Source organism: Vulpes lagopus, chromosome 12, assembly GCF_018345385.1.
Source record: "Vulpes lagopus strain Blue_001 chromosome 12, ASM1834538v1, whole genome shotgun sequence".
NCBI classification, from domain to species: Eukaryota; Metazoa; Chordata; class Mammalia; order Carnivora; family Canidae; genus Vulpes; species Vulpes lagopus.
Genome location: NC_054835.1, coordinates 59,257,840 through 59,285,327, shown reverse-complemented (window position 1 = coordinate 59,285,327; position 27,488 = coordinate 59,257,840). Strand labels below are relative to the sequence as shown.

General features: G+C 64.8%; 2 protein-coding genes across 3 annotated transcripts in view; one reads left to right on the top strand and one right to left on the bottom strand.

The window, feature by feature from the left end:
- The first annotated feature begins 156 nt into the window (after positions 1 to 156).
- Positions 157 to 2,001, top strand: LOC121474031 (translation initiation factor IF-2-like). The gene is made up of 4 exons (XM_041726860.1): positions 157 to 378; positions 484 to 917; positions 1,010 to 1,089; positions 1,896 to 2,001. The coding sequence occupies exons 1-4, from the start codon at positions 294 to 296 to the stop codon at positions 1,999 to 2,001; spliced, it is 705 nt and encodes a 234-aa protein (XP_041582794.1). The 5' UTR covers positions 157 to 293.
- RPTOR (regulatory associated protein of MTOR complex 1) overlaps positions 847 to 27,488 on the bottom strand; it is a 330,129-nt gene continuing 303,487 nt past the window's right edge. For both annotated transcript variants that reach the window (XM_041723779.1, XM_041723780.1), the window contains exons 25-34: positions 21,664 to 21,769; positions 19,317 to 19,431; positions 18,285 to 18,409; positions 16,696 to 16,800; positions 6,980 to 7,086; positions 5,542 to 5,669; positions 4,313 to 4,399; positions 3,425 to 3,541; positions 3,013 to 3,142; positions 847 to 2,409 (exon numbers count right to left, since the gene is read on the bottom strand). In XM_041723779.1, coding sequence (XP_041579713.1) covers positions 2,341 to 2,409; positions 3,013 to 3,142; positions 3,425 to 3,541; positions 4,313 to 4,399; positions 5,542 to 5,669; positions 6,980 to 7,086; positions 16,696 to 16,800; positions 18,285 to 18,409; positions 19,317 to 19,431; positions 21,664 to 21,769 — 1,089 coding nt within the window. In that variant the 3' untranslated portion in view covers positions 847 to 2,340. The remainder of the gene's footprint in view (positions 2,410 to 3,012; positions 3,143 to 3,424; positions 3,542 to 4,312; positions 4,400 to 5,541; positions 5,670 to 6,979; positions 7,087 to 16,695; positions 16,801 to 18,284; positions 18,410 to 19,316; positions 19,432 to 21,663; positions 21,770 to 27,488) is intronic.

The window sequence follows — 27,488 nt, the reverse complement described above, 5'->3', positions numbered from 1 at the left end:
CCCAGCACAGCAGCTGCAGCCTCTGCCCCTCCCGACCCCTTCTCCCCTGGCTCGAGGGGCCCCGGCCTTGTGACAGAGGGAGCGGTGGGCGGATTAAAGCCCCTAAGGATGTCCGAGTCCTGCTCCGGCCGTGCCTCCAGGCACCTGCTCCGGCCGTGCCTCCAGGGCACCGGGCTTCGGGGTGTTGGAGACTGTCCCCCCTGCCCCCACACCCCTGGGCCTTCACATTGGAAGAGGAGGTGGAGGGTCAGCGTCAGAGCCATGGGGACAGGGGACACGGGCCCGGAGCCTAGATGCCGGCAGCTCCTGGAAGCTGGGAAAGGGGGAAATGGAGTGTCCCCCGGGATCCTGCTGCAGCGGCCTGGCGTCTCCAGACCGGTACGGTTTGGGGGTCCCACTGCATGGGGGTGTCATCGATCTGGGGACCCACGGTGCTGCTCCCGTGACCTGGCCCCTTTCTTTCCTGCCTGCCTCTTGCCGCAGCCCACCTGCCGGCTGCCCTGGGGACCCTGTCCCGAGCCTCCTTCCAGAACCCCTCACCCCGGGGAGCCAACCAGCGCTTCCTCCGGGAAGCCGCGCCGGCAGGGACAGGGACCTTGCGTCCTGGGACTCAGGTGGCCCCTGGTCTGTGCTGGCTGCGGGGCGACACGAGTGCGCTGGAGCCTCCCCGCACTGCACCCCTGCGCCCCTGCTCCCCAGCGCCCCGCCCCGCTGGTGTGGAGGTCAAGCAGGCCTCGGGCGGGACCGGGGCGCACCCAGGTCTCCCCCACCCCGCGGCACCAGCCGACCACACCCCACCCACCCCCCGCCCCCGCCCCGGGCCCCGAGCCACCAGGCCGCAGCCGGTCACCTCTGCACTTGTTTATTGTCATGAACAGTTGTCGTTCGCTGCGCTTTCACTCCGCAATTCTCATTTGGTAAAATAAATAGAGATAAACGAACCTTCAGGGCGTGCTCTGTGGAGCCCCGGTTAACTCCATGATTGGATTTTCGCGTGGGCCCCGGTTAGACCGGCCGCCGCGTGGGTGTGGGCGGCCCCGCGCCCCCCCGCCGGCCCGGGCAGCTCCTCCCGGCGCGGTCCCTCCTTCGGTCCCTCCTTCCGTCGAGGCTGCCGGGCGGGGCGGTTGAGCCAGCTCACTCTTCCACGGTAACCGTGATTCCCAAGGAAAATGGAAAAATGCTTTTCAGAATCTCATCATTGGGGTTTTGTTTTACAAGCGCCGTAATCGGTCAGCACACCTCCGTTGTCCTTCGTGGGGAAACGGTCCCCATGGCCCTGAGGTCTGCACGGGCTGAGGACACGCGCACACCCGTGTGTGCAGACGTGCAGACGCCCGGGCACACCCTAAAGCGACCACCACGAGACTTCTGCGTTACTCATTGCAAGACGCACACTTCTGCTGCACCAGCGAGTGGCGGCAAACGCGGGCCACTGTTTACCACAGACGCCCCTGGGTCCCCAGCTGCCCCCTGCACGTGTGTGATGCACGTGCCGGCAGGGAGGCCACGGGGCCACGCGTGGACACGCATGTGCGGGCTCGGGTGTGGAGACCGCGGACCCTGCACACACGTGTACACCCGTGTGGGAGGCCACGGGCCCAGGTGGCTGTCACTGCACCTGCCCAGAGGCAGCAGTAGAGAGAAACAGGCCCGTGGCCCAGTGGTGGCCGGATCACCAAGGACCTGCCTCACCTGTCCAAAGCCACAGGCCCCTCTTGCTAGCGGGTCTGTGGTGAGAGGGGCCCGTGCCAGGGGTGGGCTGCGTGGCAGAGGGGCGGTGCCCAGCCTCACACCGTCTGGCCATGAAGGCCCCCAGTGGGGGAGGACTGGGGGTTGGCGGGAGGCTCGGGCTCTCCTTCCACATGTGCGGCTCCCTTGAATATGCCCCCTCCCAGCCTGCTTGGAAATGCCCCCCGGGGCGTGTGGCTTGCAGCCAGGGGGAAGCCCGGCCCAGAGACCCGCGATGGGCCCCAGCGCTCCCCCATCCGCCGGGGCGGCTGAGCCCCGGGGAGCCGGCTTCCGTCTCGGAGCTTTCCTGGAGTCAATGCTGGGTCCTCGCAAAACAGAACCAGTGCGTTTCCCCCTTTAAAAATCTCAGAAGCAAAACAGGACGGGAAGGGTGCTGGGATGTCTGCGACGGTCCTTGGGCTGTCACACGGCAGGACCCCACCAGAGGCCCCTTCCCTGGGCTCCTGGGCATGACAGTGACCACAGACGGACGGACAGACAGACAGCGAGGGGCCTCCGGGAGCCCCTGGCAGCAGGTCAGGACCAGTGTTCAGGGTGGTGCGGTGGATCCAGTATGTACACGGAGGCCTGGCGGGGGGTGGGGGGCGCCTGCTATCTGGCACGCTTCTCCACGGAGTACACGGAGATGTAGTAGTCGTTGCTGCCCACGGCCAGGTGAGGCTGCGAGGAGAGCAGGGCAGGTGAGCAGGCGGGCGGGAGGGCGCCGTGCAGCCACCTCATACCCACCCTGCTGCGGCTCTCGGCAGAGGCCCCACAGCCTGCCACAGGGACGCGGGGCCCCCACGGCTCCCTGTGGGGATGGTTCTGCGAACCCAGCGCCGTGCGTCCAGGCTGAGAGCCCCACACTGCCTGGGGGCCTCTGGCGGAGCCCACAGACTCGTGGCACTGCCCTAAGGGATGAGCATGGGTCACAGATCTGGGCTGCTCCTCCCCGGGGCCCACGGGCTGGGCGAGGATGCCCAGCACCCTCCTCACTGCGAGGCTTCTGCAGGGGCGGCACTAGTGCAGGCCCAAAGGTGACGAAGAGTGGGCTGCCCCATGTCTGTGCAGCCCACGACGCCCTGCCTGACGCGGGAATGCGGTGCTGCTTTTAGAGGCGGTTTGGGGGCCGTGACCCCTGGAGACCCTATGCCCCGACAAGATCCTGTTTCTCAACCTTCTTGGACATGCGGAAGGTGGTGTGGGGCGGGGCCCGGCTGCAGTCCCACCTGCCCGCATGCCCCCTGTCCCCCGGCCCCCCGCCCCGGGTGTGGGAACACAGACCCAGTGCGGGTGGAAGGCCAGGCAGCTGATGGCCCCGACGCGCTGGCCCATGAACCCGTCGTAGTACTTGATGTGGTTGATGAGCTCCCCGTTCCCGCTGTAGATGGCCGTGAACTGGTTCATGGAGCCGCTGCGCACAAGGAGGTCCGGGGTTAGCCTCCCGCCGGGCGGAAGCTGCCGGCGCAGAGAAGCTGGGCGGTGGCCCCTCCCCCACGCACCTCCCAGACACGGGGCCGCCCTGGCCGCCCATCACCCAGGCACGAGGGGCCCCACAATTATGTGGCTCCAAGGAGCACTGCTTCCAGGCATGGGGGACGGCGCCGGCTGTTTACTCGGAGGCCCGAGGCTGAGTGTGGTGCTGAGAGGGTCGGGCCAGGAGAGGCCTCTCGTGTTCCCTCAGGTTGGTACCTACCAGGCGATCAGGTTTGCCTGGGGGTGGATGTCGAGGGCCGTGAGCCCCTTCACGATCTGAAGGACGTTCACAGACTCTGGCATCCGAGGGTCGAAGAAACGCACGTCCCCGTTGACACTGCAGGGAAAGGGTCCCCGTGGGGCCGTGTGCGCACGCACTGCTCCAGGCCAAGGCCGGCTGGCCCCTGAGGCCGAGCATGAGCCCGCCCCACCTGCCGAGCCCCGACTCCCCGCAGAGCCCGACCAGGCCCCGCGGCCCAGGCGGAGCAGCGTAAGCAGCCGCGGCAGGTCTTGCACAGGAGGAGTTATGGGTTCATTTCCGGTCCCGGAGATTCGATTTCGTGCAGCCCGGGACGCGGTTACGGGGTGGGGGGGAGGCGCGGGCAGCACGTGGCCCCTGGAGCCGCTTTCCCGCCCCCGGGCTCCGGCGGGTGTGGTCCAGAGCTCTGTTCTGCTTTCATACTCGCGCCTCTCGGGAGCAATGGTGGCTCGGTGACAGTGAGTTACATTCTGCTGTCCCTTTAACGGGCAAATAAATATTCGCTGCTCTCAGCACGGGATTTACCGGGCAGCAGAAACGAACGTACGGGCAGACGGCTACTCCACGCAGAGACCCCGCGGCAGAGGGCCGGAAGATGCCCACCGGCTCCCGGGCACCCCCCGCCACCGCCGCGGAGCAAGCCTCCCGTCGCCAGCGGGCACGGCTCTGCCCATGTGTCCCTGCCCTCCCACCGGCCCTGACCTTTCCGCTGGTCCCAGAGCAGAGGTTAATTACTGCCCGGAAATGCCACCCTTTCCCGGCTGTTTAAATACCAGGGACATATTTTAAATGGAGGAGAAAATACTGTTTTTACAGCAAAACGTCCCATAAATATTTCGTGCTCGTTACCTCACGCTCATGATGTGGCCCTCGGGGTGCTTCTGGAGGTAGGCCTTCACCACCCAGGCCGTGTGCTCCCGGTACGTCATGACGCGGCTGGAGGGGGGGGAGGCCGGGTCAGAGCCTGGGGGCTGCAGGGGGGGGGGGATGGGGGGGAGGGGCCGGGCTAAGAAGCCCAGAGTGTGACTTCTCTGGAGCCAGGGAAACCCGCTGTTCCTTTACAGGGGTCAGGGTCCTGCTGTGTCTGCGGATCGGCCTGCGCCCACCATTCACGTGACGCCCGGACGCCAGCAGGCCCCTGGGAGCACAGCGCTGCTGCCCTAGAGCCCCCCGCCCTCCAACAGCGAGCCCCAGGTCGCAGCTGGGGTGCACAGGTGCCCAGCGTCACTGCCCTCGGCGTCAGGAGGAGGCGTGGGCTCTGGGGGACCCCAGCTGCACCCTCGGAGCCACTCCATCATCCTTGGCTCTTTTCGGGCCAATTTGTGACTTTACTGCCTGCTCGGGGTAGCTTTTTAAAGTGACAGCCTGATGGGGATAAAACTCATGTACCATAAATCCACGCTTTAAAAGCGCAGGGGCAGTGGGTTTCAGTGTGCTCGCGGCCGTGGGGGGGTATTTCCAGCAGCCCGGAGAGAAGCCCCGCTCCCCCGCGGGGACCCTTCTAGGGAGAACCGGCAGGGTGCGTGCAGGCCCACCCGGCACCGCTCCAGCCTCGGGGCTGCACCTGCAGACCAGCCCTGACCTGGCCGGCTTGTCCCGGCACCAGGGCCTCTGCAGCCAACAGCCTGCCCCGTGGCTCATCCCACGCAGCTGCCTACTTGCCATCCCGCACCCCGAAGGCCAGGCTGGATGTTCTGGGATGGACTAGGTGTTAATGAGCACCTCAGGTGCCCCTGGAGGCCGTGCGGTGGGGTTTGGGCTCGGGACCACCACGGGGACCTCAGCTCCTCACTGCCCACAGGGGACAGCACTGGCCCCCAGTGCCTGGAACCGCCCTGACCGTACGCAGGGCTCCGCGCTGCATGATGCCCACACAGGCGCTCCCTGACACCGTCTCCTTGGCCATCCACTGAGCTCAGGGACGGTCCCCGGCCCTGCTGGCCCCGCTCCATGTGTCGTGGGAATGTGGCCTTGGTGGGGGGTGCCCAGTGGGCTCCGGGAGGCTCACTCTGTCTGGGCCCGGGAACCCGGCAGGAACATGACCACCTGGTCGGTGCTGGTGCTCGGGGGAGGGTTACCATTCACTGAGCGCCATCCTTCGGTCGTAGACACGGATGGAGCCATCGCCGAGGCCGGCCACGATGAGGGAGCGGTGGGAGTCACAGGACAGGCTGGTCACGCAGCTGTCGGCGCCTGTGGGGATGTCCTGGGGCACAGGGACAGCAGTGAGACCCACCCACGGCGGCCGGGCGTGCCACCACCCCTGACATGGGGCCCTGCCTTCCCCACTGGGGAAGCCATCGAAGGCACAGGGAGCCCGCGAGCCGGTCCCCAGTCCCCAGGGCCACAGCCAGCACACAACTCTGGAAACTGGCTTTGGTGCCAACTACTTTCCAGTGTCTCTCTTCCCTAAAAGGGAAGACGCAGCACAATTTGGTGGGGAGGGATCCTCCTAGTTAGTTCAGGAAAGGGGCCAGGGAGTTCGCCTCTCCTCCGGGCAGCCGTAAAGACCAAGGAGGGCAGGGGTGATGAATGCTTGGGAGGAAAGAGCAGGGGACAAAAGGGGTCACAGGAGGGCAAGTGCCTTCCCACTGTCAGGGCTTTTGCTGCTGTTGGGTCCACAGGGAAGGGATCCCACATGCATGGATCCAATCTGCCTAAAAGGCATCAGGACAAGGGGCCGCAGCCACACCCCTGGGATGCCCGGCCTGGGGCCTGCTCGGGGGACCTGCAGGCGGGAGGGGCGGGACCCAGGCAGCTGAGCTGGAGACACGTCCCAAGTCCCAAGAACGGGCTGTGAGCACCAGCGAGTCCTTGCTGCACGGGAGGGCTGCAGGGGCCCTGGGAAGGGCACCGTGGCATTGAGGCCCTGAGCGCAGGGCAGACGGAGGTCACCTCCACCTGGGCGGCCACCCTGGCAGTGGAACCCGAGGAGCGGTGGCGGCGGCTCAGAAGAGTGTGCCCTGGCCTCACAGCGGCTCCGTCCCCGGCCCTTCCAGATGGACCCGGAGCCCTCCCTCCTCCTCTGGGCGCTGGTGTCACTGAGGGCTTGGCGGGAGGCCCAGGGCCGGCGGGAGGCCGGGAGGCCGGAGCTCCCGGGCCTCAGGCCACAGCCAGCAGGAGCCTCGGTGGTCCCCAGCTGTCTGCGCCCTACGGCCCCTCCCAGGTTGTCTCAGTCAAAACCAGTCCCCTCCTCGCTGTTGATTAAAATTGGAAGTAAAAGACTCTTTACGCAGGGAAATAATTCACCATTCCAATTTAAAATGTTTTCACCCTGCAGCTTTCTGATATTCCCTCATTTGCACACATAAAATAATATTGGGAAATAATGAGGATTAGCAGAGGCTTAATCACGCGGCGACGGCGGGTCAGGGTGTCAGAGGAGGGCGCATCAGGAGCTAATTAGCTTCCGACCGGGTGGAGGCTGCTCCCTCCCCGACCCGACCGACTCCTGCTTCTCTGGAGGGCGGCCTGTGGGGGGAGCGGAGCTGGGGGCCGGGCGGGGGCTGGGCTTACCTGCACCTTCATCTCACGGTCCGTGTCCCAGATCCGGACGATCCGCACGTCCCCCGAGCTCATGAGGAGGCCGGTCTCCTGCTCCCAGTCCACCACCATCCCGGCTCCTGGGGGGACACAGACCGCCCCGGTGTCACGGCGGGAGCCTGGCCCAGCCCCTCGGCACCACGGAGCGCCACACCACCCACACCCGTGGCTGTGTCCCCAACCCCACAGGAAGTCCAGGGCGCGGATCTGGGCTGGGGCAGCAATCTGGGGTCCGTGCAGATCCCCGGGCTGCCCGGGCACCTGCCGGCAGGACAGCGCGGTCCTAGGACCCCTTGTCTTCCAGAATGCTGGGCACAGCGGGCAGCCCCGCCACCTCAGGGTGGCCGTGGAGATGCTTCTCTTGGCCACGTCGGGGCTCAGGGATGTGGCTTCTCGGGGCTCTGCGGGGGCCGGGCAGACGACGCCGGGAGAGAGGCCCACGCTGGGGCGGCACGGGAAAGCAGGGGCTGCGGCGCTCCCAGACGTGGCATTACAAGCTCACGAGAGAGACTCTACTTAGAACAAGGGTCTGTCTCGAACACCCGGGGGGATCCCGTACCCCCACCCAGCTCTGACGGTGGCTGGCATTTCCCCCTTTTTGCTCTCTTCAAAAGTAAGATTTTAGATGAGTGAAAGCCTCACTTGCCGACCCCGATCCCGGCCGAGCCGTCCCGGGCCGAGGGCACCCTCCCTAGCCGGCCGCGGGCCCCCCGGCGCACCCGTCCCCACAGGAGGGTGGCCTCGCCAACACCAGCAACTCCAAATGGGGCGTACTTCCGGGAACCTGCGTTCCCCTTACAGGCAGCAGGTAGGGGTCTGGTTACCCCCCGGACCGTTTATTTAGCTCTTCCCCGATTCTGCAAACCGTGGCTGCAGCGGCGACTGGAAGGAGGCACCGGGCCGGGGGCGCGGGTCCCCCTGGGCGCAGCCGCGTCAGGACGGCACAGGGGCTCCCGGACCCCGCGCTGGCTGGCGTCTGCGGCACTCTCCCGGCCAGACGTGCGCCCGGAGCCGCGTGGGGACAGCGTCTCTCCCCGTTCTGTCACTTACGTGCTAACCTCGCGCGTGTTCCTTGGGTGACACGCACGGCCCCCTGGCTGCTGCTCTGCGCCGCGCCCCCCCGCACCCCCCACGGCCCCGGGCACCCTGCTCTCCCGGCCGTCAGCCTGGACCCTGGAACTCCTCCTCCCCCTCCCTCCGGGTCCCAATCTCCCTTCGGAGCCCCAGCCTCTCCGCCGGGTCCCCCGCAAGCAGGGCGGGAGCCGGGCCCAGACCTTGGACCCACGGGCAGCTCGGCTCGAGCGGCGGAAGTCTTCCGAGTGTCACTGTCTGCAAAAGGACCTGCGGGGAGACTGAACTACTGGGCACGGGGTTTCCTTCTGGTGTTGAGAATGTTCTGGAACCAGATGGGGGGCTGCACATTACGACTGCACAAAATGCCACTGAACGCTTCTCAACGGTTAATTTTATGTTATATGAATTTTACCTCAAAGATAATCTCAAAAGAAAAGAAAAGAAAAGAAAAAGACGAGCAGGAGGCCTCCATCCGGCCGGGGTGTTTGTTCTTCTTGAGCAAAGGTCACGTGTCCAGGTGCGGAGGCAGGGCCCCCGGGGCAGTCCCTCTGGCCACTCTGTGCCAGGATGATACCCCAGGCCTGGGGGACGTGCTGAGGCTCCAGGCACGGCCAGCAGCGGGGGGCGGCGGGCGAGGTGGGGGTGTTCACCATGTGGGGGCGACCCTGCAGGAAGCTCCCTGACCTGGGGAGGGGGCAGGATGCTGAAGGCGCCCGTCCCGAGGGGGAGGGAGTCTGCAGCCCCGCTGCTTCAAACCCCATTTTTACTGGATTTGATATATTTGGTACCATTGAGGATGGAGAGCGTGACTTCCGACCCCGGCCCCTTGGCCACTGTCAGTCATGGGCCCCTCTGGAGTCAAACCCCAAATGCATCCCTCAGAACGGGCTGCGACCCCGGGCCAGCACCCGTGGGGTCACCCAGGTGGCCTGTCCCAGCCAGTGTCCCAGGAACCAGTCCCTCCACCTGTGAGCCTTCTGCCCCTCACGTCGCGGGGACCGGACGGCCTCATACAGCGAAGCCAGCGCACATGATGAAGGATGGATGGCCGTGCGGCGCGGGGCAGCGCACAACCCCGTACAGTGGGGGGTGGACCTTCTATGACGGGGAACAGACACGGCTCCTGAGGACGCTTGTTCGAGGCCCCTGAGACCCAGGTGTGACCTGAGAATGACGAAGCTGGACAGCCATGAGTTGGTCCCACGGTGGGCGGGGAGGGGGGCGCATAGTTGTGCCACCCTGTGTCCACTAGACAAACACACGCCCCCACAGCAGCCCTCTGCAGGCCCCCGGGGCACACCAACCCGCAGGCCCAGCAAAGCACACGGTGTGGACGCAGCCCTTCGGGGGAGAGGCCACGCGAGGGCTTCTCCGAGCAGCGGCTCTGCTGGCTGACCCGGGGCAGAGCGGTGCCCACTCCCTTTCTGCGACTGCTGAGTCCCCTGGCGCGGGAGCCCCTGGCTGCCACCGTCCCCACAGAGGAGGGACGTGGCCACACTGACGCAGGACCTCAGTCATGTGCCCTTATCACCAGTGACAGGCAATTGGCCCGGGGACCAGCCTCAGGAGGGACCTCTGTCGGGAAGGAGCCACCTGCAGGCAGGGACCACTGCCCGCCCACGGGCCCATCTTCCCCTGGCGACGTCGGCAGGGATCACGTGCACTCCTGGTGGTGCCGAGGCCGTTCCAGGACTTGGATCTGTCATCCCACTGTGGGCCGCGTGACCAGGCCCCTGGGCAGGCCTGGGATGGGTTCTGCCCTCACCCTGCTCCTCAGGGGCTGGCGGGCCCTGGAGCCACGACATGAGAGCTCAGCCCACGAGAACCAGGCGGCTTGAACGAGACCCTGACTTCTCCCATGTGGAGGCCGGAAGTCTGAGGTCAGGGTGCTGGAGGGTCGGCTCTGGCTGGCCGACAGCAGCCTTCCTGCCGTGTCCTCACGCGGCGAGGAGAAAGTCCGGGCGCTGACCGTATCGTGGGCCCCACCACGACTCTGTCAAACCCCAATCACTGGGGATAAGGCTTCAAGAAGTGAGCTTTGGGGGCCACGCACATTCGTCCACAGCCTTCCTCGCTTTGAGGACAATGACTTCCTCCGGCTGGATTCACTGTGACGTGGAGGGAGGCACCCGTAGGAGCCCGTAGAGGAGGTGACCTACGGCGACAGGGGCGGTGGGAAGAGGCAAGGCCCATGCAGGGCTGTGGACCGGCCCTCCCGGGGGTGCGGTCTGCACGGGGCCACACCTGAGAGCAACCAGAATTGGCCCCTGGGTCAACGTGGGGCCTCGGTTTCCTGCAACGGCTCCAGCTTCGAGAAGCAATCTTTGTAAAATTGGTAAAAACTAAAAGTCATTTGCTTTATGTAGACTCCTCAGGTTATCTTAAAGAATAAGCGAGTTCACAAGTCCGAAAGCACTGAGGTCAGAGCACAGGCCGTGGCCCTGGGGGGGACTGCCGTGAGGGGACCACTGGGTCGCTGCGGGGCTGCCTCTGCGCGCCCCTGAAGGCGGGCAGAGCCCGGAGGCTGGCGATGAGGTTTCTGTCCTGGCGGGGACAGTGCACCGTCCTGCACAGCCAGACCTCCTAGGCCCCCGAATTGTGACCCGCGGGGCGGCCGCCGCGGCACAGCGCGCGCTGCCGTGTGTTGAGACGTCCTTGGCCGTCCACCTGGTGCTCCGTGTCAGCCCCGCCGGGCCCTTCGCGGCGTAGTTGATGAGCGTGTGGGCCAGATGGCATCTGGAACACGGCGCCAATGTCTCAGCGCCAGCGTCTGGGGTCACGGGGACGAGCAGAGAGGGTACGGGGTGGGGTGGGTGACCCAAGGACGTGAGGCGAGCGCCGCGGCTGCCCTGCGCGGGGGTGTTTTGTTCTGGAGGCAGCTGCTTCCTGAGGCATCGCCTTCACGGTGATCCGACGAGGGGCGCTGCGGAGCCAGAGGGAGCTCGCCCGGGTCAGGGCCCCGATGCTCTGGTTCTGACTTGATGGCCTCTTTGAAGACCTCTCAGGCGTGGTCACCTGGGTGCCGACCCCAGGCCTCGGCATCTCCCCTGGCCCAGAGGCTCTGGGAGGGGAGTCCACGCGGCCACCTGACAGCCCCCAGCCCCCCATGAGCGGAGCCAGGGGATCGCGGGGGCTCTGGTTCCTTTTAAACTCTGGACTCTGACGCTAAGCACGTTCTGGCTGAAACTAGTGTTGCAGTCGAGGTCTTGGGAGACTGGGTTTTCCCGAGTCCTGTGCCCCACGTCTGGGCAGTCCAGTCTGACCCCAGAAAGGACGTACAGGTGCCTGCAAGGTGGTGAAAGCCACATTCTCTGACCCTGTGACCCTGAGACCGTGAGACCCACAGCACGGGCGGGCAGCCAGCCCTGACGTGGGGCTCCCACTGCCAAGAGAGCCACTGCCCCCCCTTGACGCCAGTTCCTGAACTGGAAAACAGGCAGCCGGCAGTCCTGTCCCAGAGGAGGGCCGGAGAGGGTAATGGTGGGATGGCTACGACCCCTCCTGCACAGGGCGTCTCGTACACGGGGGCCGGGCGCCCTCACCAGCCGCAGAGGCCATCCCCCGGGGCCCGGGGCCTGCAGGGCGCACCTTTCTACCATCCCAGTTGCAGTCGAGGACCTAAGCTCAGGCTGGTTCGGGGACTTTTACAAAAGCAAACAAAAGGGAGCTGAGGTAGAGTCGGGGCCGCAGACGAAGCCCACCCTTATTCAAGTCTGTTCTCTCGTGGGGCCGCCCGGCCTCTGACGGACACCAGGGGAACATAAACTTTCTCGACAACTCAGTTGTTTCCTCTTTTAACGGGAAAAAACGCCCTCGAAGCTGGCCTCTGAGGTGCACACGACGGCCGGCGAATGGCCAGGGCCTCTTGCTGCCCCGTCTGCCCCCGGGTACTTGCACAGCGCCGGCCAGGTGGGGCCCTGCACCCCGGGCGTGGACAGCCCAGGGGAGGGTCCTGGACACGTGCGGGAGGCTGTGGGCTCTCGAGGTGGGGTGCAGGTCACCGGGTCATGGCAGGGCGCTGGCGGGCACAGGAGAGCAGCGTCTGCGGTCGGTTTTAGTTGAAAAGAAGCCCCGCGGGAGCTGGAATGTGGTTTGGGAGCCTTGGCCCGTGCCCTCGGCGGTGTTTGAGTTTGAGGGCGCCCCTTGCCGAAGACGGCGAGGCTGCCGGATGAAAGCAGGGTGTGCGCCCCCCCCCACCTCCAGGAGGTGCTCCTGCTCCCGCCCGGCCGCCAGGTCCCCCGGGGCCAGAAACGTGGGGGGAGGCCACTGGCGTTCTCACCGCCCCTTTCCCAGCCAGCCCCGCGTCTCGACTTCCAGACATGATGGGACAAGAGGTTATCTGATTTATCGTGAGTTCAAGACGATGAGAGGGTTTCGTGTTCTTCCCAGGTGGGATGGGCGGAAGGAACAAAGTGGACGCCTGTGTTTGACTCCGAAGGCGGGCCTTGCACGAGGTGGCTTCCTCCCGTAGGTCACCACCGGCGCCTCCTCTCTTCTCCTGGGAGAGCAGAAGCCCATCTCCTGTTCGGTTGGGGTTTCCTCCCTGCGGCTCGTCTGCGGAGAAGGAGCTACCACAGCGGTAGTTTCTTCACAAAACACTGACCCGTGAGTCCGTGAGATTGTCCTCCGTGCCCCGGCCCCTCGGCCCCGTGGCCCTCCTGCGGAGAACACCCCCAGCTCCGGCAAAGGGACAGGCCAGGACGGAGGCTCCGCGCGCTCTGAACCTGACCCTGTGAGTCACAGGTCGGGAACCCCGTGTGCTGCCTGCATCCGTGAGCCCCAGCTCTTGGCGAGGTGCCCACACGCTGAAATTAAGAAAGAAAAACGATGTGTTTTGCTGGCTACAGGTTCCGTGTTTGCTAACCCAGTTCTACAGCTGTGGATCCGCGGGCAGCTGCGTGTGGGTGTCCTGTAACTATTAAGCTTATACGCGGAGTTTTCAGATGAAGTCAGGCGCTGTAAGAAACTTTGCATTAAATTCTGAAAAGGATTATTTTTCAAAAGTTTAGGTGGAAACACCAGTCTTGATGCAGGACTTCTCTGGCCCTGCTGGTGTCTTGCCTGCAGGGCTGGGCTGGTCACAACCTCCCTCCAGCGGGTGTCGTCTGGGTCACCTTCCATCCCTAACCGAGCGCGGTGTGCGGACCGGCCATCCCGTCCGGGAGCCCCGCAGGAAGGCAGCGTAGCAGAGGGGAGGGACGAGGTCCCGAGCCCGCAGGACTAAGTCCCCACCTTCAGAATTAGCGGGACCAGGAGGTGCCACCACGAGGCCTCGGATCCCAGGGAGATTCCCGTCGACAGCTTTCCTTCCATTTCTCCCCAGAGCCCGTGCAGCTCCCCGGCTCGTCCCCTAACACCTGAGAGCCCCCTGGATGATCATCTTTTATAAGGGAGGGGCAGACAGGCAAAGGCACAGCCCTAACCCCTGCTGGCCCCGAAGAGCGGAGGGTGCGAGTGGAGGAGAGGGCCCCAGCTCCCCCAGCCCCGCCGGGGCGGCCCCGGCTAAGAGAGAGGACGCCTGTCCCTGCTAACTGTGGGCCAGAGACACCGAGGCCTTGTGGGTGAGGACACGGGGACCGTGGGTTTCACGTGGGGCTTAGCGGGGCAGCCAGAGCAGTTGCCAGAGTCAAACAATCCAGGGGGGTTAGGAGAACACTCCAGTAAAAGCAGCGGGGAGGCTCGCAGGCGGGGCGGCCGAGGCCACAGCATGCTGCAGTCCAGACAAAAAGGGCCGGCCTTGCCCCAAACGGGCCTGACAGTCGTGGAAACCCGGTCACCAGGGTTTCTGGTTTAAAAATCAAGTCTCCGTCTAGGTGGGAAATCGGAAGGTGCTGCATTTCCTGAGACCCGGCCAAACGTGCCACTGGAACTCCCAAGTGCCTGAGTGCCCGTGAGTGCCACGGCGACGGCCACTGTGGCCGGTGCAGGGAGGCCTCCGAGTGCGGAGGCGGCGCTGTCGGCTCGGGCAGGTCGGTGGCCAGAGGGCTCGTGGCAGGCGTGGCCTGGGGGCAGGAGCTGCCCCGGCAGTGACCGCAGGGAGCACCGAGGGGAGAGCCCACCTGCGGTTCGACTTCAGAGCACGTGCACGCGTGTGCATGCCTGTGGCGTGTACGTGTGCCCAAGCGTGTGTGCACACTCACGTCAGCCAGAGGTGCTTCAAGGGACGGATAAGAGCTCACATTTCACGAGACTCCCTGCCTCCTCCTCAGTCTCAACTGCAGATTCGGACCTCCCCGAACAAGCTGCCGGACGGCACCCTGGCGACAGCGCCCTGGCAGGTGGATTCCAGCGCGGAGAGCCGAGCGAGGGGCTTCCAGCCGGCGGCGCTCTAGCTGCGTGGTGGCACCAAGTTCCCCGGGTCTGCGGGCAAATGCCCCTCCTCGCCCTGCACGCCCAGGTTCCCAGAGGACGAGCCTTGTCCGTGGGCTCCCCAGCGGACAGGTGTGGTCGGCCAGGATGCAGGGGCCCCGCTCCGGGTGTGTGGCTGTGCAGGGGGAGCTGATGGCCGCCGGGCCCCCCGGCCCGGACCATCCCCCGCACGGCCGGCAGACAGCTTGGAGGGCCAGCTGGAGCACGCACGCCTTGGCCTGCGGGGGGCGGGGGGTGCCCCAGATGCCAACAATCAACGGCCTGGGGAGCGGCTCTTGGTGTCCTCACTCCGTGTCTCTCCAGGTGTCTCCCTAGGGTCGCAGCCCCGGCCTCTGCCGGCCGTCACGTCAGAGGCCAAGACAGTGCCGGGCAGGGGGAAGGAAGTCGGGAGCTCATGGCAGAAGGCGACCAGCGGTTGGCACAGGGGCTGGCATTCCACCTCCGACCCTCGGCTGCGGAGCTTAGATCCTGAGACGGGAGTTACATTAGGGGCCTGTGTGGACTGAGGGAGGTGGCCCTGACCCCACAGCACCCGGCCCATCCTGTCTCCACCTGTAGAGCAGCAGCCCCCAGCTCCCGCCCCTCCGTCCTTCCAGCGTCTCGGGAAGAACAAGGAAATCGCCTTCTCGCTAAGCTGACGCCGCCTGGCTACGAGGCGGGACCCAACTCTGGCTCAGCAGCCAGGAGAATCAGGGCGCCCCCCGGCCCTCGGCCCGCCTGCTGATGAGGACCTGCTGCTCCTCGCCCCTCCCCGTCCACCTCTCCTGCGGGAGGGAAGGGGCTGGCAGGAAAGGCACATGTACACAGCGGAAGCCACGCTCAAGTCAGGCCCGTGGTGGATGACGGGCCCGGAGCGGCTCCCCGCACCCCGGTGACATGTGGGGTCCTCTGATGGGGAGAAGACAGTGCAGGGGCGCCTGGGACCCAGGTCGGCCCCCTCAGCCCTGCTCCCTCTGCTCCCAGCTGGACCCTCCCACCCCACGCATGCGAACGACGACGTTCCCTGCCTCCCTCGCCCTGGGCCAAAGCAAAGGGAATAGCGTTGTGGGTGAGACTGTTCTTGGGGTATCGAAACCACACACCCACATCTTTGGGGGCAGAGAGGCGGGCAGCTGCAAATGGATCTGCTGAGCTGTCGGCGGTCCCCCCGCTTTCCCATCCTGTGGCCTGGCCATGACCCTGATGGCCCTGGGCAGCCCCTGCTGTGCCTGCACAGGGGTCTCGGCTGTGCGCACGGGCCTGGGGTGTGTCACCCACTAGACAGCAGCAGGAAGTGAACGACCCAAACCTTCGTCTCCAGGGTTCCCACCTGCACTGTGGGCCGCGTGAGCGCCCGGGTCGGGGTGGGGGTGTGTGTGTGGGCATCATGGCCCTGCCCCCACGCAGAACCCCCAGGAGAGCTGCCTGCATGGCTGGGGCAGTGGGGTCTGTGGGGGAGACAAGCCTTTGCTCTAATCCGGGAAACCGAGACAGAGGTGGAAGGACACAGGACGTAGCTTCATCGTCCCCGTCAGCGTGTGACCCCGGGGCCTGCAGGGGTCCAGGGCCGTGTGGGGGCCTCAGGGGAGGGGAGGATGGATGACTATCCTTTAACTAAAATAATTTGAAAATACGGCGACATTGTAAAGCCACCACAGGCGCCATCTGTGCTGGAGTTGCCCTTCTAGGGTCGGCGACTCCCCGCACGGAGGGGAGAGAAGGAGCCACAGAGACGACAGGCCGTGAGGATCGTGGGCACAGGCGAGGCCGCATGGGGAGTGGACCACGTGGCAGCGAGGCCGGGCCGGCAGCGCAGAGGCAGGAGGGCTGAGCTGCTTTCCTGTCAGTTTACAGCGAGACCACGACCCCACGGCCGCACATCCCTGGAACCAGGACCCGACGGGCTGTCCACGCGTGGTGGCACCACAGCGGCCATCAGCGGAGAGGAGCCTGCCGCCAGTCCAGCTCCTGCCCTGGGCCCTGACGGAGTGGCCGAGGGCGGCAGCCGTGCCCACCCAGGGGCAGCAGCCGGGGGTGCCTCTGTGGGCCGGGGGCCGGGCGAGCGGCCAGGGCTCCCGCGTAGGACACCCCCGCTGTCCGGGCCTGGGAGTAAGCCTGGGGCAGAGACTCGGGCAGGACAGGACAGGACACGGGCTGGAGCCGTGGGCAGCTGGCAGCGTCGGGTCTGGGGGCTCCGAGGCGGCGAGCGGCCCCCCCCAGGGGCAGGCGGATGGGGCGGCAGCGAGGGGCCGCTCCTGGGGACCCACCTCTGGTTGTCGGCAGCATGTCCGAGAGCCCCTGCCAAGCCGTCACCATCTCTGGGTTCTTCTCCAAATCTGCGAAGTTCTTCCAGACCCGGATGGCGCCATCATCTGGGGAGAGGAGGGAGGGTGAACGCGGGGGACGCGGGGGACTGGAGGGGGCGGCCCCTCGTCGACAGGCCCCCGGCCTCGGGCCAGGTTCCTAGGAGGCCCATCTCCCCTGGGGCCCCTCAACTCCCGCCTGGGCTGCGGGGACGCCGCAGGGGCGTGTGGGTCCTCCGGCCGCAGCCCGGGACGCCCAGCACGGGGCCTGGCGCTCTTTGCAGCCCGGGTGGCAGGGGGGTGCAGCTGCCTGCAGAAGCCACCCCGTGGCCTTCCTTTGGGGGCTCCCCGGGCTCCTGGGCCCCTTATGTGGCCCTCTGAGGTGACTCCTGCCCGGGGATGACCGCTCGGCCTCACCTGCAGGGGGAGCACGAGGTTGGGGGACACCCGCTGGGCCGTGTCACCGCGACAGCCACGTGTTTGTCCTGCCCCTACTCTGCGACCATGAACCTTCCCTGCACTGGAACCTAAGAGCGTGTGCTGCTCCTCCGACGGGACCCCTATGACCACTCTTGTGCCCCCTGTGCCCGGAAATCACCCTCTCCCTACCCATGGCTCGTAGGGTGCTTGGGGGCACCTGCCCTCCGACTCCGCTGAGCCTCCCCGGCTCCCCACAGCCGCCCCATGCTCCTCCACTCCTGCACCCTGAGGCCTGCGGCGGAAGGATCTGCTGTGGGTGCCTCCACCCAGTGTGCGGAGGCCCCGCCTGGGAGGGAGGCCCCAGCAGGACCCTTCACCGCGGGGCCAGAAACACCCTGAAGGATGGGGTGGCAGCGTTCTCACTGCGGTCAGCTTGCTACGTCCATGACTCAGGCTCAGACCTAACGTAGGCCGGGGCGGGGCGGGACAGGGTGGGGCAGACCAGGGCAGGGGAGAACAGGGACGGGACGGGAGCGAGCCTGGACGTATACCTTGCCCCCCAGCCTCGTGCGCCCCCTCTGCCCTCTCCCCTCTCCCTGCCCGCCCGCCCCACCCTGGGCCTCTTATCCGTGGAGGTGCAGTCGGTCCCACGGTGACTCCTGGTCACCCACAAACAGCAGGGATGTGTCATTAAACAGCTAAAGGAGGCGGCTGTTCCCCAGGGTGGCTCACTGGGAAGCCTTTGGGGGGGCGCGAGGTAGAGACGTTTCAGGCCCAGAACATGGGTGAGGCCTGCGGGGGCAGCGGCCCTCTGGGAGGCAGGCGTCAGGCCCGAGCAGGAGCTGGACGCGGTGGTGGCGGGAACCCGCAGGAGCCGAGGTGGGCCTGCCTCCCCGCCCGCGGCGCTCCGGGACCCCCAGGCCTCGCCTCCGAGGGCGTCTCAGGGGCCATGAGGGCCAAGGCTGGGGGCCTGTCCCGGTCAGGGTCACCCGGCACTGTCACTGGGTGTGCCCCAGGAACGCTCCCGCCTCGGGGTGGTGGCCGTCACCACGAGCAGTGCCCTTCGCCGCAACCACTAGGGTCGAACAAGGCTGCGTCCACACCCGTGTGGGGTCCCCGCGAAGCCCACTCACCCGTGGCCGTGAGCAGCAGCGAGCAGTCCTGGCCGTTGAGGTACTCCATGGCGGTGACCCTGGTGTACCGGGGGTTCCCGTTGTGGAAGTAATCCAGCTTCTCCCCCTTCTCCCAGTCCCAGAAACTTCGGAGGAGAGAGAAGGTCTGTTGTCAGGGGAACAGTCACGGAAGCCACAGGGCGGTCCTCCCCTGCCCCTGCTGGGATGGCCACACCGACCCGCGGCAGCCGCGAGCCCCGGCACGTGCGCACAAACGGCCTGTGAGCACGGCTGCCGGGCGCTGGCACGGGGGTGCCCTGAGGCCCGGGGTCCCGCTCCTGGGCACTGAGACGCGAGACACGTCTGCCCACGCCCATAGCCACCAACGGTGGGGAGAGGGGGGCGGCCACAATAAAGACTGGGGCCCAGACCGACACAGAGGCCCCAGCGCTGTGCAAACGGGCCGTGTTGGGTGTTGCAGACAGATGGCAGGATGCTGGGGGCGCCGACGGCAGGGTCAGTGACGAATGGGGACAGAGTTTCAGTTTACGAGATGGAGCGAGTTCTGGAGGCGGGTGGTGGTGCTGGCCCCGCGGCAGGGTGAGGGCGCCCGTGCCCCCCCCCCTCCACCGTGCACTGACACTGTGAAGATGCAAAGTTTTGTGTGCATTTTGCCACAATAAAGGCAAGAGGAATAGGAAACAGGTAAGGACACCCCGACCGCCTCCCCTGTGAGTGGGGACCTTCTCCGTGACACAGGGCAAGGCTAGTCATAGACTCGGTGTCTCACTGTCACGTTTCTTTGCAGGCAGTAGCAGGACTGAACCCGGGCGCCCGTGTCTCCATCACAGTGCAGTTCCGAGGAGCCCACCGTGTGCGCAGGTGCCAGAAGCTCCTGCCACCACCCTGTCCGTTTCTCCGCGCGTTCACGAGCCCCGCTGCTGTGACCCCCCAGAGGGCTCGTGGAGAGAGGCGGCCACGCGGCGACCGCGGCACATGCCACTGGGTGCCTGTTACCAGCTGAGACGCAAGCGCCACGAGCGCCCGGCGTACCAGATGCTGTCCTTATCAGCCACGGCCACACACGGTGTAAAGGGGTGGAACTTGACCACGGAGGGGACGCCGGGGTTCCTGTTCAGAAATATCTGGTCGTCCAGTTTTGAGATACCTGCACAGAGAGAGACACAGCCATGGGCCGCCGCGTACAGGCCCGGGACGCCGTCGCGCTACCAAGGCCGAAGCCGCACCTCCTGTCTGGGGACCCGGGAGGCCAGAAGGGACACACAGGGCAGCGGCCGGACGAGGGCCTGGCTCCCTGACCCCAGGGCGGACGCGGGGCAAGTCTTCAGTCGGTCCCCATCAGCTACGCGCAGGCTGCACGAGCGAGCTCGAAGGGCGATGGGGCGGCAGTTTCTGGAGGAAGGAGACTCCGCGCCCGCGGCCACGGTCCTGGTGGGCCTCTCGGGAAGGGGTCCCTCATCACCACAGACGCAGGGCGCCGAGTGGGGGCTGACACACCGGGCCCCAAACACCAGCACCGGGAAAGAAGCCCCATGGGGCTTTGGAGGAGTTTGTTTTAGAGAAATGATAAAAAGAGGCTAAAGAGGCCAAGAGGTCAAGACAGGGCTAGATGTGCTTCTGGGGACTAATCCATGGCTGAGCGGCCGGGGCCACGTGGGGGTCCCCTGGAGGGTGCTGGCGCCCGCCTGACGGTGACGTGGGTCCTCCACCCCCGCCCCCCCCGCGGGAAAACAGCGGACACTGACAACCACCTGGTAACAAGGTCGGGGTCTGAGCAAGGGCCGCCAAAGGGCCGCAGCGGCTGTGTTCACGGTGGGGGCACGTTGCGGCCAGAGGGTGGGAGACCCGGGGACCCCGGCTCCCGAGTCAGGGTGCATGCGCGCGTGTGACAGCACTGGTCCTGGCGGCCGTGGTCGCCGGGGCGAGGCTGGGCGCCTCCCGGTCCGGTCACCTCGCTAATCTACGGGCACCAGGCCGCTTGCTCATCACCGCACAGGCACTCGGATCGCCGCACGCGGGCTGCAGGGGGGCGCGGGGGGCTGAGCGAGCGCCGTGTCCCCTGCTCTGGTGGCCGGGTCCGCCGCACGACCTCTCCCTCTCCAAGCCCCCTGGCCGACGTCTCCGGCGGCTGGTCCAGGAGCCCCCTGACTGTTCTAACAACGAGGCGTCTGTCGCACGAAGATGGAGAGGAGAACCGGAGCCTGCTTTACCCACAGCCTTTTGTTTTTGCCTAGAGAACCTGGTGTGTCTCGAGTCTCACCCCCGTCCTGGGTGTGGCATTGCCGTGGGGGCCACTCTGCCCTCAGACGCCAAACCTGCGGACTGGGCTCCCCCACAGGACCAGAGCCACGGCCTCCCGATGCCCTAACGCCCGGAGCACCTATCAGGCCCTGGCGGCTCCGCTGTCTCCTCGCCGAGGGCGCCGTGGGGCCGCAGCCCCTGCACCGAGGCACAGAGTCGCACACAGCCACGACTCGCTTTCAGCAGAAACGACTCCACACGCTAAGGCTACGCGGCCCCAGGGCGGCTCCGGGGAGCGCAGGACAGAGGCAGCTGCGCGCGACGGCCTCCAGAGCGGCTGCCGGTGTGCTCGGGGCCCAGGGCGCGCCAGGGTGGCCGTCCAGCCAAGCGTGTCTGGGTGACAGCCTGTCGCCTGGGCCTTTCCCCCCGACTTGAAAAAGCAAGCAGAGCAATCATCACAGTTTGAGAGGACAGGGGCGCAAGGTCAAAACGGTAAGTCGGGAGAACGACTCCCCCGTGCGCGGGGCCCTGGGCCGCTTCCGTCCACCGTCTGGTCGGCCCGGGGGCGAGGGCGCGCTGGCTCCTCAGAAGATGCAAGTGCCTCCCACCCTGCCTGTGCCCCAGAGAGGGAGGGGGCGGAGCGGGGCTGCCTGGCGAGCCCGTCCCTGACCTTGTCCCGTCCCTCCCCGTGCCCCGCCGGCAGCCCCTCTGTGGCCGCTTCAGCACGGGGGAGGCTGGGGCCTGGCAGATGGGGCGGATTGGCATCTCCTGGCAAATGTGCTAAAAGGTTTGGTAAAACGGTAAAACGTGACTCAAACACAGGTCTGGTTGACGAGGGTGGTGATCCTGGGGACACGCAGGGGCCAGTGGACACAAGCAGGGCCCTGTTTGTCCCATGTCCCCGGGGAGAGTGCAGGGCCGGGGGTGGGGGCGCCTTGCTCCTTCCCCCTGGAAATGGCAAGATGCACAAGCCATGCTCCTGAGGCCGCCAGCCAGCCGGCTTCCTTTGGAGAGTGGCCCGGGGTGCGCCCCTGGCCTCAGCCCCCCACGACCCCACTGTTCGAGGGGAGCCTGCACCCCACCCGCACCCCGCCAGCCCCCATGGAGGCCCTGTCCCCACCGGCCCCGGGCGGCTTACCCTTCTGGATGAGCTGGCGCGCCTGCTGTCGGACGCGCGTGTTGCGGAGAAATCGCCACTCTCGTTCCTTGCGGATCTGACTCTCCAGGTCGTGCTCTTCTGGGATCTTCAACAATAAAAACACCGCGTGAGGTTCGGGGGGAACAGGCAGGTGCAGCCACCTCGTCTTACCGTGACTCGCAGACGCTGCGTTTCTGCCCAACGGGAGGTCTGCGGTCACCCCGTGCCTGGCACGCCCGCGGGCACCATCGTCCCAATGGTGCCGGCGCACTTAGTGTCTGTTCACGTGTTGGTGACTCTCACACACCCCACGATGTTCAGGATCAGCACATTTGTTCGCGTGACCTGGGGTCCGTGAGGACGCCTCTGAAAGCCCAGGCGATGGGTAGCATTTTCCAGCAATGACAGGTTTGTTATTTATGGTCTACGGGTCGTTTTCTCAGACACGGTGCTACTACTGTGCGCTCAGCGGACTGCGGCGTAGGGTGAACGTGACTTTTACACGCGCAGGGACACCACAACACGTGCCCTTTGTTCCCGAAAGAATTCGGGTTCTTGGGTCTGGCCAGGGCACCACTGCCCCGCTGGCAGAGCGCGCCGGGGCTCCCTCCCACGGTGGTCTGGGGGCTCTGGGGCCAGCCGCCTGTCAGGGAGGCGGGCGGCGGGCGGCACGACGGCAGGGGAGGGCAGTGTGCCGTCCCGCTCCTAGGAGCCCAGCGCCCTGATGGGGGCAGCAGGGCGGCCACTTCCAAAGCAGACGAGGAGCTCCGGGAGGCACAGGCTTCAGGGATGAGGGGCCAGCGGGGTTCGGGAGGGGCCCACGGGCCGAGCCGGGCCAGCAGGAGGCCGACGCTGTGCACGTCGAAGAGGCAAGCTCAGAAGCAGGTGGGCGAGCTCAGGGACTTTATTCTCTCTGAAGCCAGAGAACTGGGGCTGCTCTTGAAGAGAAAGGGGCGCAGGAGAGCGACACAAGGGCCCGGGCTGGAGGCCCCGTGTGGCCTGACCGGACGTGGCGTGGGGTGGAGCCGGCCAGACCCCAGGCTGCATGGTCAGGAAGCAGCTCAACTGCGAGCCTGCTCAGCCCAGACAAGCACCTGGGAGCCCAGCTCCCTCGCCGCCGAGCGCGCTTCAGAGACTGAGCTCACGTCCCCTTTGCAAACCGGCCGCTGTGTCCCTGGAGCAGGAAGGCCCTGTGTGCTCGCGTGGGCGCCCAGGAGAGGCCTGCCCCTGGCCGAGAAGAAGCCAGGAATGACGTCTGCGTGTGCAATAAAGACGTACTTCCTTAATCCCCACACGTCATCAAGTAGACCGGATGGACTGGGACTCCCTGCCCGAAAACCCGGGGTTGTGACGTCCTGAAATACGACAGAAGCCAAACACGAGAAGCCACCCTACTCACTCCTGGCGGAGCCGAGCAGCCGGCCTGCGGTCAGCGAGCGGAGAGCGCCCGGGCCCGGACAGCCCACACTCCGTGTTTGCACACCGTGTCCCCTGCCGGAGAACCCACTGGACGACAGGCAGCGTGCGTGGCCGCATGCAGGTTGTCGTGTGCAGGCAGGCCGCGAAAGCGGGCACAGCAGAGCCCCCCGCCCCCACGGGGCCCCGCACCATCTGATCACGAATCAGACACAAACCGTGCCCCTCGCGTCTGGGGCCTGCAGGTCTGTCGCCAGCATTTCCCTGCTCTGCTCCTTCCCCTTTGCCCTAGAAATCACAACCCCACACCTAACAGAACAGAAGCAGCCGCAACAGGGCATCCAAACGCGGCGGAGACATGAAGGGATGGTGTCCGCCTCCACAGCACGTTTGGTGGTTTGGAAATAACCCCCCAGGGCAGCAGGGTAGACCGCGGTTCCTAAGGCCGGTGTGCTTGTGACAACCCGGAGCTTTCACAGAGAAGACAAGACCAACGGTCAGTGCTGTCGTGCAGCAAAAAGAACACCCGAGACAAACAGGTGGAAGGCACATGCAGGAGGCAGTGCAGAGGCGCCCTGGGCGGGGGGCGGGGGGCAGGACGCGCACGGAGTCCCTGGACACGTGCACCCCAGGGCCCGACCCGAGGGCTCCACAGGACACGAGGCAGCGGCGGTGATAGGTAAGAAGGTGTGTGGCCGGGACGTGAGGGACCCACAGCAGCCCAACCCGTGGAGGTGGTCGGGCCGCCCCGCCTCGGCCAGGGGCTGCTCCGTGCTCTTCTGAGAGCAGCTTGCTGCTCCCGGGGCGGCGTCCACGGTGCCTGCCCCCACGGGCATGCGGAGCTCACCCAGGGACCTGCAGGCATCTGTCTGGGGACAGTCGGCCAAGGATCACCGGGAAGAGCCAGCAGGATGGGAGAGCGGCAGGGACAGCGTGGGTGCGGAGCGGCGCTGGGTGACGAGGGCCGTGACATCAGCCCCGGCACCTCCGGGCTCCCACACAGAATCCAACGCCCCAGAAGCCTCCCAGAGATGCGGGGCCTGGGGCCCTAGGCCTGGTCTGTCCCTGGAGCAACTGGGGGCAAGGACCAGTGGGCCCCCCGACAGCAAACGGGGAGACAGACCCTGGGAAAGATGCATTACCTTGATGCTAAGCACTCGGACCCGAGCTCTGTTTCCACCCAGAAACCAGGCCTGTTCTGACGACACCATCAAGCGCCTCTGGACCTGCTTTTCACCCCGACAGTTGTGTGATTTTTCCCGTTGTGACAAGCCGCCCTACCCCGCCACAAACAAGAAGTCGCTCTGACGCAGAGAAGTGGCGGATGTGACACTGCGCTCCTGCTCTGCGGCCCAGTCCTGTGGCCGCTGACGGCAGAACCTCAGAGGAGAGGGTCGGGCTGTCCTGTGTGCGTGAGGCCCAGACACGGGCACCTTCGCCATCTGACTACACGTCCTGCCAGGTGTCAGGTCAACGGCGGCAGAGTCCCCGTGCGACACCCTCCCGCTCAGGCTGCCTGTTGGACAACAGAGCCCGGCTCTGCTCCGTGCCCCTCGGCGGTCGGCCTCCCTCCGCCCAGGCCTGGCACCTGCCCCGTCGTTCTGTTTTGGCTTTCGTGGAATGCTGGGCAAATGGGTCTCACGGCGTGCAGCCTTGGCGTCTGGCTTCTTCACTAAGCACGACGCACTCGAGGTTCATCCGTGTTGCGTATCTGTTCCTTTGGAAAACCTTCTCAGAGGACTGCCATTTCTTTGTTTCTTTTAATATTTTATTTATTTATTCCTGAGAGACACAGAGAGAGGCAGAGACCCAGGCAGAGGGAGAAGCAGGTTCCCTGAGGGGGGCCTGATGTGGGACTCGATCCCGGGACCCCGGGGTCACGCCCTGGGCTGAAGGCAGACGCTCAACCGCTGAGCCACCCGGGCTTCCCTGACTGGTATTTCTTCCTATGACCCCATCACAGTTCAGGCATCAGGTGCAGGACACCTGGCTTCTGTCTACTTGTCGTGATTATGAACAAAGCCACCATCGATACACACACGAGGGTTTTCATTTTTCCCAGGTGAACGTCCGTCTAGAGTGTTGGGTGGTATCACGTGTGTCCATCTTGTAGGAAACAGCCAGATGTCTCCAGAGCGTCTGGGATACTCATCGTCTGCACAAGGGACGAGTGTCAGCTGCTCTGCGCCCACTGTCAGCACGTGGGATCGACGGACCTGAGACGTGAGCATCATATGGCAGCGTGCTGGTCGTCTCCTGTGGCAGCTCGGGCCCCCAGCGGCCACCCGCCTTAGGGCCACACACCTTCTCAGGGCTCCTTTGCTGTCCGCACACCTTTTTGGGAAAACGTCTGTGCCCGCCTTCTGTCGGTTGTTTGAAATTGCCTTATTTCCTTCTGTATGGAGTTGTTTTTTTTAAGATTTTACTTATTCACGAGAGATAGGCAGAGAGAGAGGCAGAGACACAGGCAGAGGGAAAGGCAGGCTCCATGCAGGGAGCTCGACGTGGGACTCGATCCCAGGACCCCAGGATCATGCCCTGGGCTGAAGGTGACACTGAACCACTGGCCACCGGGGCTGTCCTCGTATGGAGTTTTGGGGGCTCTTTGTGCTTTCGATGCTGGAACTTTACCAGATACGTATTTTACAATATTCTTCTCCAGGCTGTGGCTTATGTTTTCATGATTTTAACACCGACGTTCAAAAAGCAGTTAATGTGATGAAACCCACGTACCATTTTTTTTCACGTGTGGCTTGTTCTTTTTGTGCTTCTCAAGGAACCACTGCCTAACAGGCCAGAGGGGGCTTCCAGAAGTTTCCATAGCACGACGCAATGCTCTTTGAGTTGGTTTCTGAATACGGTGTGGGAGATGGAGTGATGTTCTTCTTCTGGGCAAATCCATGTCCAGTCACTGCAATCACACTTGCTGGAAAGACCACCCCCCGCCTGTAGCTTTGTGGAAGATCGGTGGGATGCACCATGGCTCCACTGCGGGGCTCCGTTCGGCCCCACTGGTCCCTGTGTCTGCCCTCCCCATTCTACTCCTGACTGATGTCACGGTGACTCTTGAGATCACACGGTGCGAGTCCTCCAACTGAGCTCTGGGACAAAACTTCTTTGGTTATTTTAGTTTCTTAGCTTCTTCCCATAAACTTTACAACAGGCTTGTTGATGAAAACAATCCTGTTGGGGTGTTCGGTGGGACGGCATCGACCTGTGCCCAGGTCAGGGGCTCCTGACACCCGCACGTCACTGAGCCCTCTGGCCCAGGAGTGCGCCTTCCATGCACTAGGTCTCCGCCAATTGGTTTCATCGCTGTTTTGTATTTTTCAGCATTTGGGTCTTGTATGTATGTATTTATTTATTTATGAGACACACAGAGAGAGGCAGAGACACAGGCAGAGGGAGAAGCGGGCTCCACGCAGGGAGCTGGACGCGGGACTCGATCCTGGGACCCTGGGATCATGCCCTGAGCCGAAGGCAGACGCTCAACCGCTGAGCCACCCAGGCGCCCCTGCATACCTGCCCTTGAGACAGCACCACACTGTCCCCATTCCTGCAACTATGCAGCAAGGTTTGAAAACGGGAAGCCTGAGTTGTTTATTTTGTTTGTCCTTTATGATACTTTTCATAAGCACTATTCTGGGCCTCCTGCATTTCCATCTGAATTTTAGTCTCAGCTTGTCAGTTTTTGCAAAAAAGGGGGCTGCTGAGATTTTCACCAGCCTCACGTGGACTCTGTGGGTCTATTTGGGGACCTGCTGTTAAGAAGTCACCCGACCCGTGAACATGTGATTTCTTCCCATTCCTGTAGGTATTTACTCTTTCAACGCTTTGGTTTAAGGAATGTTTGTTTTAGAGAAAGAACATAGCTGAGAACCAAACATCTGTTGGCCCTCGGTGGTTTACAATCCAGCGGTGATTTACAAGACACGCGGGCGCCTGGCACGAGGCCAGCAGGTGGGAAGACAGGCAGAGGGGCGGAAGTGGTCCCCAGGTGGCAGCAAGTGGGAGCCCCCGTCCTCCTGGCGTGGCCGCGTGGAAGCGAGTGGAGGGTGCTGGCGGGTCTCCCTGCCACCCGACCAGACACTTCATGCAGCTGCCATCACAAAGTGAGCACCTGCTCCATCCTGCTGATGCCGGAGGGGAATCCACATGTGTTTGGTTTCCAAGCGAGCTTTCCAGGAAAGAACCAGGGGCCTGTGTTTTAGGAACTGGAGACCGTGTGGCACCGGCTGGCCTCCTGACACAGGTCGGGCTCACCGCAAACTAAGCTGATGTGAACCGGTGTGAAGGTGCGCCCATGGCAATGTTCGGGCTCTGTGTGCCTGGAGATTTACGTACAAGAAGAGAAAAAGGAGAAGTCGTTTCTGTGCAAGAGTATTTGAGGATATGAGAAAATGTTTGAT